Source organism: Pyxicephalus adspersus, chromosome 9 (genome assembly GCF_032062135.1).
Source record: "Pyxicephalus adspersus chromosome 9, UCB_Pads_2.0, whole genome shotgun sequence".
Taxonomy (NCBI): domain Eukaryota; kingdom Metazoa; phylum Chordata; class Amphibia; order Anura; family Pyxicephalidae; genus Pyxicephalus; species Pyxicephalus adspersus.
The window spans coordinates 946,164-958,724 of record NC_092866.1 but is presented as its reverse complement, the minus strand read 5'-3'; the positions used below and the strand labels follow the sequence as shown (position 1 = coordinate 958,724).

Here is a 12,561-nt window from a genome sequence, read left to right as displayed (position 1 = left end):
GTAGGTGGGGGAGGAGCTGTGGAGGGATTTGTGTATCAGGTAGGTAGGTGGGGGAGGAGCTGTGGAGGGATTTGTGTATCAGGTAGGTAGGTGGGATTTGTGTATCAGGTAGGTAGGTGGGGGAGGAGGAGGGGTGGTGGGATGAATGGATAAGTGTGAATTTAGGTGTGACAACACCTTCTGACCAATCACAGCTTGCAATGTTTTTGTTTTTATTAAACATACCAAAACATTTATTTTATTACAGTAAATAGTTTATTACAAAATCTGCCTGTAAACAAATAGTAAAACCGTTTGAACAATCCATAGAAGTGCAATACAGTTCCTAGATTTACACGTCAGTACCGAGGTGTTTGTGCCAACGTGATTTCTGTGATGCCGAACTGTAAGAAAGGAAAAAACACAGAAAAGAAGAAACGCCTGTACGGACCTGCGTACAAAAATTTTCAAGTTTTAAAACAAACGTAGATGATAGCGTCGTCCTCCAAGCCCAAAGCAACCAATCAGACACAGGGCGTGTTGGGGGGCACAAAGTGGCCAATTGTCCGTGCACAAACCAGAACTCCGGAGTCTTCGTAACACAAACACGCTAAAGTCTTTTAAGGCATAAATTAGAAACCGGAATCTGAGCTGGAATTGGGGTTTATCGCCTTCTACGTCTCCCATTCACAGAAGTCTAAGTCCGGTGCTCAGGTGGTGCCAAGGCCGCCAAGAGCCAATCAGTCCAGAGCTTGGGGTGGCACCAATGGCGCCAGGAGCTGCTCAGAGCACCGACAGGTCATGGCAGGATTTGGACTTCTGTTTGAATGCCATTTTCTTGTTGTTTTTGGCTACAATCTTCCCCAGGAACCTCTTGGCCTTCTTGCCTATGCTCTCCCGCCTCTTGCTGCTCGCCATCCGCCTGGCATTGTCCTCTTTGCTGTCCTTGCGCAGTCGGATTTGGCGCACAATGCCCTCAAACAGATCCTTGACGTTGTGGTGCAGGGCGGCCGACGTCTCGATGAATTTGCAGTCAAACACAACGGCACAGGCCCGGCCCTCTGCAAGAAAAGAGATCTCATGTAAGTAAAATGTATCAGTGCAAATATATTATATACAAATATCACACTAATAAAAACAAATGTTATCTTTACAGATTTTCCAGGGTTTGTACCAGGAAATCAGTCTTACGGGGGGAGTGGCTTCTCTAGCAGCCAATGGATGAGATAGGGAAGAACCTAATGGGCTTTTAGGAAGGACAGAGCTCCTGGTAGGTAAATATGGAGATAGCCGGCCATAGGGCAAGCAGGGGGTAAGTCTACAGGTGGGGGGATCACAAGAGCTTACACTTCACTTTACTAACATAGAGAATTAATAATGATTTCTACAGAAAATCTAAAACTATCCCTTCCCTACAAAACCGTTATAATGGATATATTCCTGTGTGATCATATCCTTCAGGTTCTACTATCATTGATATAATAATACCCGGACATCATTATAAGTGGATGATGATTTGATGGAAATATATAACATGTAATCCTCTTCTGATGTTTAGGATTATACACAGCAGGATGGAGATATAATTATATTCTGCACACAGATCACCCTAAACATTATAATGTCTTCTCATTCACAAATGCTTCATTCACATTCTCCAGCTTTGGTATTATTGGACTTTCTTATATCCCTGGATAAAATTTCATTCTGATATATATTTGTTTTCTGCAGTATTGTGTTATTCCTCCAGGTCTTGTATTAGGTTTTAGCCCTGATGAAGGGATCAGAAAATACTGAAATGTGTCGGCTCTATTACTGCTATAAGGTTAATATAAAGGAATCACGCTCACCTTCCACTGTCACTTCCCGCGACCTGACAAGGTCACTTTTATTTCCGACCAGGATAATCGGGATGTCCTCGGACTGGCGAGCTCGTCGTAGTTGGATTCGGAGCTCGGAGGCTTTCTCAAAACTTGCTTTGTCTGTCACAGAGTACACAATGACATAGGCGTCCCCCATCTTCATACATTGGTTGTGCAGCCAGTGATTGTCGTCCTGGAGAAATAACCACAAGAGAATGATTATTATGTTATATATTCTATAAATATATATATATGTTCCATAGATGTTGTATATTATGTATTTTATATATATATTATATGTTATGGATTCTATAGATGTTATTTGTTATGTATTATATATATATGTTATGTATTCCATAGATGTTATGTATTATATATATATGTTATGTATTCCATAGATGTTATATATTATATATATATACCGGTATTTGTTTTGTGTTCTCTAGATGTTATTTGGTGTGTATTTTATATATAAGTTATGTGGTTCATAGATGTTATATATTATATATATATATGTTATGTGTTTCATAGATGTTATGTATTATATATATATGTTATGTGTTTCATAGATGTCATATATTTTATAAATTTATGTATATATGAATGATATGTTCTATGTATTTAATATGTATTCCATAGATGTTATATATTATATATATATATGTTATGTGTTTCATAGATGTTATATATTTTATATCTGTATATATATATATATATATATCCCCAGCCAGGACATTATCTGCATGGAGTTTGCAGGTTCTCCCCGTGTCTGCGTGCGTTTCCTCCCACATCCCAAAAACATGCAGTTAGGTTAATTGACTTCTCCCTAACAATTGACCTTAGACTACATTAATGACATATGACTATGGTAGAGACATTAGATTGTGAGCTCCCTTAAGGGACAGCTAGTCACATGACTATGGACTATGTACAGCGCTGCGTAATATGATGGCGCTATATAAATACTGTGTAATAATAATAATGTTATATATTATATATATGTAATGTGTTCTCTAGATGTTATTCGGTATGTATTTTGTATAAATGGTATATGTATCTACTATTTATTCCATAAATGATAAATGTTATGTATTCTCTAGATGTTATTTGTTATGTCTTTTATATATATGTTATGTGTTTCATAGATAATATATTTATATATATATTGTATATGTTCTATGTATTTATTATGTATTCCATGAATGGTATATGTTATATATTATATAAATATTCCATATATGTAATGTATTCTATAGAAGTTATATATTCTACATATGATATTATTTTATTCTATACAATCTATTTATAATAATCAATAAGTCATCATTTATTAGGAGGATTTTGGATATCGCTCCCTATACAGGGCACTATTATACTTCTTACATTACACTTTATCTGCACATAATAATGTTTGTTACAGTTCTTTACATAAAATCACTAAATACCCAGAAAGGTGATTTCCCAATGTAATAGATTAAGCAGAGAGAATAGGTAAATGTTAGTACCTGCTCCCAAATATCAAAGACCAACAAGCTGGCTTCTTCCCCATCCACCACGATGGATCTGTCATACGTGTTTCCTAAAAAGAGAAAATAATCAAATGAATACATAGGAAATTAATAGTTTGCAAATGAATTGTTTGTTATTAAATAAAATTATTAAATATTATGGGCTTAGGGGAGGGCTGATCACATTCTGGAGGGGAGGATGTTACCCCGACTCGGGGCAATTAACTGATGACCCAATGGAAGGGCTCTATAGGTCGCCCTCCACTTGCACAGTGCCGGTTGGATTCTCTTTGCTGTGACGGTTCTTAGGAAAGAATTGGGTCAGATATGCCGATCTCTATTTGTAAACCTCATGTGAACTATGGGTGGAACAGGGAGTTCATCTCTCAGACAACTTTATTACCATTCATATTATATTTAGGGAATACCTGAGGGAGTTCAGCTGTCAGAGATGAGTCAGAGCTAAATATAAACCCGGAATCAGGACCGGTGGAATAATGCGGTCAGATTTGCTGCACAGAGACCATATATAAAGCTATGACGTGTCGCAAGTTCCCCTAATGATGCCATTTACCTTTATACTATTACCTATGGGTTCATGTAACTGAGGGGCACCCCAGACAGGTCCACTTTGAAGAGAGGACATTTTAGAACAGAGGTGGCTGGTTACAGATAAGGTAATAAATGCCATTGTCCAGGGCAGGACTGCACCACCACTGAACCACATGGCACCGTACCACATGGCACCTTCACATGGCACCTTACTACATGGCACCTTACCACATGGCACCTTCACATGGCACCTTCACATGGCACCGTACCACATGGCACCGTACCACATGGCACCTTACTACATGGCACCTTCACATGGCACCTTACGACATGGCACCGTACCACATGGCACCTTACCACATGGCACCTTACTACATGGCACCGTACCACATGGCACCTTACCACATGGCACCGTACCACATGGCACCTTACCACATAGCACCGTACCATGCTGCACTGCATAATACCAAACTGCACCACCCAGGCAATATTGCAGGTGCTACAGAATTGGGCTCAATTTACGAAGCTTTAATACAATTATACAGCCCCTTATTTTTTTGGGCACAGGAACAGGTCAATTATAAAGAGCAGGAGGTTCTGAAACCCTCAGGTGACATGAAAAGCCCACGGTACCCCTTAATAGCCACCAAGCATTTTGCCTTCACCATCCACTAAAATGCATTTCACCAAAAAGCCAAAATTGTGCTCAAACTTCCTAAATTTTGGGGGGAAATACAAACTCAAACGATTACAAATACAAACTCAGATTTTTGGCGTGACCTCACCTGCTTCTTCTACATCCTGAAGATCCTCCACACCCCCGAAGATCCTGGCCAGGCTGGATTTGCCCACCCCATGCTCGCCAAGCAGGATGACTTTGAAGAGATGATCTTCGGAGTCGCTTCCTGAGGATATGACGGAATCGGAGGAATCGGAGGCCCAGCTCTCGCGCTGCCCATCGGCTGGATTGTAGGAGGGGTAGCGGACAAGTTTGGAGAGTTCCCCGGCCGGGGATTTGCCGCGGAGCTCCTTGTCGTCGGCTGGCATGCTCCTCCGGTGGAGCTGCTGGTGAACGGCGAATGGCATGCTGCTCCGTCTCTTTTCCAGGCTCTTGATCCGGTCGCTGCGGTTTAGGGTCATTGCTGAAAGAAGAACAGAACCGGCGTTAATTCCTGCAGAATTCAGGGGAGTGAATATTTTACAATGAAACAACGACCTCATCTACTACCAAGTAATCCCGATGTGCACCAGGAAAATGTAAAATCCTAATTTATTGTATCGTAAAAAGCCAACGTGCTTCGGGGGTTCATCAGGGCTGCATCAGGGGTTCATTAGAATGACAGCCCTGAGGAAGAGAGACCCATTCACCAGGAATGTGTCGGCTTTTCATAGATTGGTAATATAATTATATCTGGACACATTGTGCTCCCCCCATTGTCCTCCCAACCTATTCCTTAAGGGAAGACCCTCAGCCATCGTTACCTCCACACTGAGACCTCCCAGGAATACGTCCAATACAAAATCCAGCCCTCCCCCCCTTCTTTCCATTCTTTCTGCCCCAGACTGGATATTTTCCATCCTTTATCTGTGATTCCTATACATTCACCCTATGTGAATGTGCGCATGGCTTCCTGCAAATACCTGACAAAGCCCCGCGTCTGTTCTCATTCTGTCGTCACCTCATCAGCGTCTTTGTTGCTAAATGAAAGTTCCTGAGCCGCCTGCGCAGCATCAGCATTGTCCCCTCGTAGATCAAGTTCACCATCATGAATGAATCATTGGGATTCGAGCTCCGTCCTTTAAATAATTCCCCCGTGAAATCCTAACCTCATGGCACAGACACGCTATGCTCCACTGGACGGCTGCGGTGAATCCTGAGGATGGTGAATGTCTCACCCATCTTAGCAATGAATTATTGAATTTAACATTTCCCGTTACATTTGGTCATTGACCCCCCATGGCCGCCCACCATACTTGCATGGCTACGGCTTTTGTGGCATTGAGACCCCCCTGGCATCGGCTTTGGAAACTTCAGCATCTCAGACATGGAGCTCTGCCACCCCTGGGGAACTACAAGTCTAAGCATGACCCGGGCAGCCGTCACCATTTCACCACTGGCTATAGGGAAACGATTTAACCCTTTCCACGCTATCATAGTTATCATTGTGCATGGAATCCGAGAAATAAAGAGAAACCAATAGAGAAATGTGAAAGGGACCCAGGAGGAGGAGGGGGACGGGCGATAGGTTTAGTATCGCCTGACCCACAAACAATGGTGAATGTTGGGTATATAAAGAAGTCATCATTCCATGTGCACATTCACATCACTTTCACTTCAGCACAAGAATCTCTAAGTGCCAACATTGGCCCCTTTAATATCAGTGTCCCCTACAGATGTACGGTGAATATAATGCGTCACGGTGACAGCAGCCCACCAATGTGCAGATAATGCGCTGTGATGTCATACAGACCGTGCATTGTACGGGGGGAGGGGCTGATCAATAAAATATCAATAAACCAATAATTAGTGATAACTCGATAAATTGATCATCGGGCTATGAACTGATCTGCAGATACAGGAACCTGATAATAAACCCGAATCATTGCTCTGTATTGATCACCAGGCTATGGATTGATCCGGGGACACCAATCAATACAAACCGATAATAAATCCAATCTCCCCCCCAATAAACGTTCCTCTGTATTGATCATCCCGCTATGGGGATCCCCAGAACTGATCCAGCGGTATCACACCCCCACCATCTGAATGCTCTCACATGCAGCGCTGCAGTATAGGTTGGTGACATAGTAAGAAATATATCACACAACAAATTTGCAGATTCAGAATTCTCGCTCCCTCATCGCCAAGTTTTGGGTAACAATAAAATTGTGAATAAAGCGAGCAAAGTGAAGGGAAAGGTGAGCTGGCCACTTACCTGTGTCTGGCAGTGTGACAGTTATATTCCAGTGATATACTGACGGCTGTGACACGCTGAGTGCTGATCCTGCTGCAGGCTTCTCCCTTATGTATGCCTGGGGTGGGGGGGAAGCTGTGATGTCACAGGGAGCCCAGCATATGGGAGCCCAGGATCCTCCCCGCTTCCATATTAGTCCAGATGTGACATCACCGCTCACTCAGTGCCCCCCCCAATATGAGCTGTGCCAGCCACATCTGACACCATACAGGGGCTCCAGGGAAATTCCGGGGTCACCACACAGGGTAGATAGAAATACCAACCCCCCCAATCCACAATGCACACAATTATTAATATTAAACAGGAATTATATAGCACCAACATATTACACAGCGTTGTACATTAAATAGCGGTTGTAGATGACAGACAGATACAGACACAGGAGGAGGGGAGGACCCTGGCCCGAAGAGCTTACAATCTAAGAGGTGGGGGAGGTATCACACAATAGGAGGGGGATATGGAAGGGTGTGTGTGATTAACCCTTTAATGTCACAGAAATCCATCTCAGGGACAAAATGTGAAAAGAAGAAAACGTTTGTTGGCATTGAGGGGTCAGAACCCCTGCTGGGTTTTTATTGTTGTCCTCACTGGGGAGATTCTGTGCTTGTCCCGGTGTCACTGAGACTGGAAATACAACATTATAGGTTGTCACCAAAACAGGAAGAGAGGGGAAATGTTATAATGGGGACACCTGTGACTTTGTAGCAGTCACTTCCTGTTGGAGCAGAAAAGAATTCCTGAAATGTCTCCAATCTATGATCCCTGTAAGGAAACCTTCCGATGCTGCTTTGGTTTTTTATTTTGTTCATTTTATTGGTTTATATGTGAAAAATGGAGTTTAGTCCCTATTTAATGTACAGCGCTGCGTAATATGTTGGTGATATATAAATCCTGTTTATTAATAATTATAATAATAATATTATTAATATTAGTATACAAACCCTTATAGGTAGTTGTATAGCAGGCAGTGCAGTCAGTACCGCTGAACATTTCTGGAATGAGATGAATCAATGTCCAGGGATTTTATTCCCAATTCTGATATTGTAACATCCTGAACCCTTCCATGCCCCCTCCATGGAATTATTGGGGGATGGCCTGTGATGTTACCCCGGGAGGGGTCACCTGGCTGAGTTACAGGCAATGATGTGAACCCGGATCAGTTTCCATCCAAGCTGAATGTAGGATGAGGAAGTCCCAGAAATAGCCGGGTGACCGGGATATCCCCTCCTGCGGGGGGGGGGGGCTGGTGTGGCATCACCGGGTGACACCACCACCGACAGGTGCAGCTATAAAGTGACACATCTGCCCCCCCCCCCCCACCTGGGCGGATCCGGTCTCCACAACAAACTGAAGCACATCACAAGTCACTGACTCAGAGCATGACCCATCCCTGCCAACTGTGCCCCAATACTGCCCATGGGGCTGGGCACCTATGGGGGAATAAACCCCAGAGATCCCAAATATTGGGGGAAAGCAGCTCTATTGTAGACATGAGAATCCAGATCACCTACCTACCTGCCCAGCCATATTATGTGCTACAATGTTTCCTGTACCCGTCCTGTATGTGTACCACCTGTACCTACCTGTATGTGCAACGCCTGTACCTACCTGTATGTGTACCGCCTGTACCTACCTGTATGTGTACCGCCTGTACCTACCTGTATGTGCACCACCTGTACCTATCTGTGTGTGCACCCCTTATACTTACCTGTATGTGCAACGCCTGTACCTACCTGCATGTGTACCACCTGTACCTACCTGTATGTGCACCGCCTGTACCTACCTGTATGTGTACCGCCTGTACCTACCTGTATGTGTACCGCCTGTACCTACCTGTATGTGTACCGCCTGTACCTACCTGTATGTGCAACGCCTGTACCTACCTGCATGTGTACCACCTGTACCTACCTGTGTTTGCACCCCTTCCCTTATACTTACCTGTATGTGTACCGCCTGTACCTACCTGTATGTGCAACGCCTGTACCTACCTGCATGTGTACCACCTGTACCTACCTGTGTTCGCACCACTTATACTTACCTGTATGTGCACCGCCTGTACTTACCTGTATGTGCACCACCTGTACCTACCTGTATGTATCTGTATGCCCAGTTGGTGCTTTTTGCCCCTTTACCCCCATTGATCTGTGTACTGCCCCTTCTGCCCCCCCCTCCCCCAGCGGTGACACCACTATCTGACCTTCCCATAAGGCCGTGTCACCTCTTCCTGAACTTGGCTGTAAATTTTCTGCCAGCTGCCCCGGATTCTGAGAAGAGCGGCGGTGCCCTTACCAACAATGCGTCTATATTTACCCTTCGTGCTTGGAAGAGGCTAAACTGCCAGGACAGTGCAAGCCATCCCCTGCAGCCAAGTGCATTGTGTGCCATTCCCAGCCGGCTCTGCGGAGCTGTAAATGGCCCAGTAACAGGCAAAGATAAAGAAATGTTCCAGGTGACCCCGCTCACCCCGTCATACTGATCCTCCAGATTCAGCACATCCTGGAAGAAGCATGCAGCAAGTGAAGGCAGAGCTCTGGCCCCAGGTCAGTGACAGAAGGCAGCCAGTGATGGTGACACTATATCGCTGCTATAGTAGAAGCGTTGTACATTACTGAGCCAGGCATCAGTCCTGTGCGTCTGGGCGCTGCTGATAGCTGATTCCTATAGGCCGCCAGAGGCCTCTGTGGCCCCTGGTGGTATCTGAAGGTCATAAGAAGGACCCAAGGCTTCCCACCGGCCCCCAAACCCAACATGGATTCCCATCTACCACAACATGCGCCTCACAGGCCGGCGGTGTCACCGGCATACATTGGGGACATTGGGGACACTTGGCTAATGGTAAATGAGGTGGAGAAGGTGTTCCCGGCCCCGCCCACTGGGGGATTTATTGTTTGGATTGGTGAAGTCCTTGCCCCTCCCCCTAGGGGCCTGATTTTGATATCTCTTATCTTTATTTAAATCTCAGTTCAGTCCCTTCATCCATGGAGGATCAGCAGAAGATTTGGGGGTCACCACAGCTTTTATTTTCTGGATACAGAACCCTGCTGGCCCCTCCCACCAGCCATGATCTGCCTGCATTGTATAGAGAAGCACAGAGACCCAGTGATGACATGAGAAAGGTTTTATTTATCGATTTATTCATCCTATCGATGTCGGGGTTGGGGTGGGGGTGGGGTATATGGTCCCCTTGGTATGGATCAGACGGATACAATGCAGAAATGACTCCATTCATACTCCATTGCTGAGTAACCTCTGCTCGGCATGAGAAATGTTCACCCTCGGTGAATTCAGCCCAATTAAAGGGACCGAGCCAGCTACTGAGTGAACTGCTGCAGGTCCCCGTGCTCTTGTGTGATTCACAGATTCCTTTTCATGACCTGGACAGAGCTGGATCATTCACAAGACAGCCTAAACAGAAGCCTAGGGCCCAGAAGATGCCCAAGGGCCCCGGATAGGGAAATTGGTGCCGGGTGGGGGGGTCACAGACATTAGGCATCTCAGTACAGTACAGTCCGAATCAATGTCAGTGGAAGGATGGGGGGCCACACTGCTCCTGGCCTAGGGGCCCATTCTTTCCTAATCTATTTCCAGCCATCCATGGAGCTCACAATATGTACAGCCAGCAGTGGAGGGGTTAATCCTCTGCTCTCTGAGATGGAAGGAAGATGAATGGTGAATGTTACATTATAACAATGAGTGAATCCCATCACTGTGATGTCATCCACCCCCCCATTACCATATAAGGAAGGATTCTCCATATCCGGGGAACCCCCTATATGAATGCAGAGGGAATTATGCCGGAATTATGCCGGAGGTGGGGGCTCCTCTATGCTGCCCACGCCTGGCAGGAGACATGGAAATGTATAATGGATGAATAGATTGACATTCACATTACTGCAGAGTGAACATGAAATCCCTATGGGGGGGGGGGGCACACAACATATATGAGGCCGGAGCGCCACCTGGTGCTGCAACATTGCTCTGCAGCCCACAGGAGTCATAGAATGACCGGTAAAATGGAATTCAATGGGCCCCCAATGTGCCCCAACTGTGGCCCCTGACATCCCCAAATAATAATCATTGTATAGAGGATTGTCAGAGGGTGGTGACACAATGCTGGAAAAGAGAAGGGGCGCAGCTGGTGGCCGGAGATTTGCTGCAGGAGACTGTTAGAGACAGGGAGAGTGTAACAGGAGACTGCTAGAGATCACTGCCATTATAAACTCTGCAAATCTCTGCTACCTTGGCCTGAGGGCCACACCATAGGCAGCAAAGGGCCACAGGCTGGGTGCAAGAGCACTCGAATAAGTACATTTTTCTGTGCAGAGGCTTAAGTCCATGTAAGAGATGTCTGTAACCTAATATCAAGTTCTGTGCAGGGAAGAGATGGTAGGCCCGGGGGCGAGGATTCTGGGATCTGTGTTATTGGTCACAATGGTGATGCCGGTCAAACTTAAGTCATCGAGTCGCTGGTGACTACATTGTTATATAAATATTATATCTTCATTATCTTTATAGAGCTCTCCCTTGGTATAATAAAGGTGGGGGGGCTCCGCAGAAATGTCTGGAGGAGTCCAGGGGGTCAAACATTGCGTTGTGAGGTTACCCATAATCCCCCTGTGTGTTGGTGTCCCCGGCTTCAGATCCCCCCGGGTGTACAGAATTACTCGGAGTCTCCTATGTACAAAGCCGCAATAATCTCCCCACAGAAGCCATTAATCCCCAGCAATTAGCAGACAATAACTTTCCATGCGGCTCCAAGCAGCCGCCAACACACAAAGCCGGGAGGGGGAGAGACGGCCAAACTCCAAACATCAATCACAAATCAGTGAAACCCTGAACAGTCTCATTTCAAAAGAAAATTTTGTGTTGTCACCAGAACAGGAAGAGAGTGGAAATCGTCCAATGGGGACACCCATGTGAGTGACAACCTTTCGCTACTCAATCCAAACCTAAAAGAAAGTTGTGTCTTCACATAGAACCGATGATTCTACTGGGAGAGTCTTTGTTCAGGCACTTCCTGTTTTCTGGTGACAACATCCTGTCCCTATCTCCCACCCTCACTGCTGTGTTGTCACCATGCCTCAAAACCTTCTGATTGAGACCTCAAGTGTTTTTTTCAGCACACATTACACAAGCATGGCCCACTGTGGCTGCAACAAGGCTGCAGGGGATCAGCAGCACTGAGATGGGACAACATAGGGAAAAGAGAATTTGTGATCCACAGAGACAGCTCACTAACCCCAAATCAAGTTTTAGCTGGGGAGCAGTCCACAAACAGTGGTAAGCAGGGTGCAAGTGGGGTACCCTCCACCCACCATTAGCAGGGGTGGCACCAAAATCATTGTCTAGTTCCTTGCTGGTGCCCAACACACAGTCCGTGGACTCTTTGTAACCTCAGTGTCTGGTGCAGGCAAGACAGGTGCTGGGACTTCTGTGACTTTACCTTGACTGAAAAAATGCCCTTGTAATGGCCAGCCTGGGTAAATTTTCCCGCCATCAGTGGGAGTAATATATAAATAACTACCACACACACAAACATACACCTAATCTGCACATTACACACAAATATACACCTAATCTGCACATTACACACAAATATACACCTAATCTGCACATTACACACAAACATACACCCAATCTGCACATTACACACAAACATACACCCAATCTGCACATTACACACAA

At 45.3% G+C, this 12,561-nt stretch overlaps 1 protein-coding gene across 1 annotated transcript; it reads right to left on the bottom strand.

The window, feature by feature from the left end:
* Nucleotides 1-232: 232 nt before the first annotated feature.
* RRAD (RRAD, Ras related glycolysis inhibitor and calcium channel regulator) lies at nt 233-6,971 on the bottom strand. The gene is made up of 5 exons (XM_072422458.1): nt 6,838-6,971; nt 4,687-5,043; nt 3,347-3,420; nt 1,830-2,034; nt 233-1,040 (listed from the first exon to the last, which is right to left on the bottom strand). Exons 2-5 carry the CDS (start codon nt 5,039-5,041, stop codon nt 763-765), a joined length of 912 nt encoding a protein of 303 aa, XP_072278559.1. The 5' UTR covers nt 5,042-5,043; nt 6,838-6,971; the 3' UTR covers nt 233-762.
* Between the last annotated feature and the right edge of the window lie 5,590 nt (nt 6,972-12,561).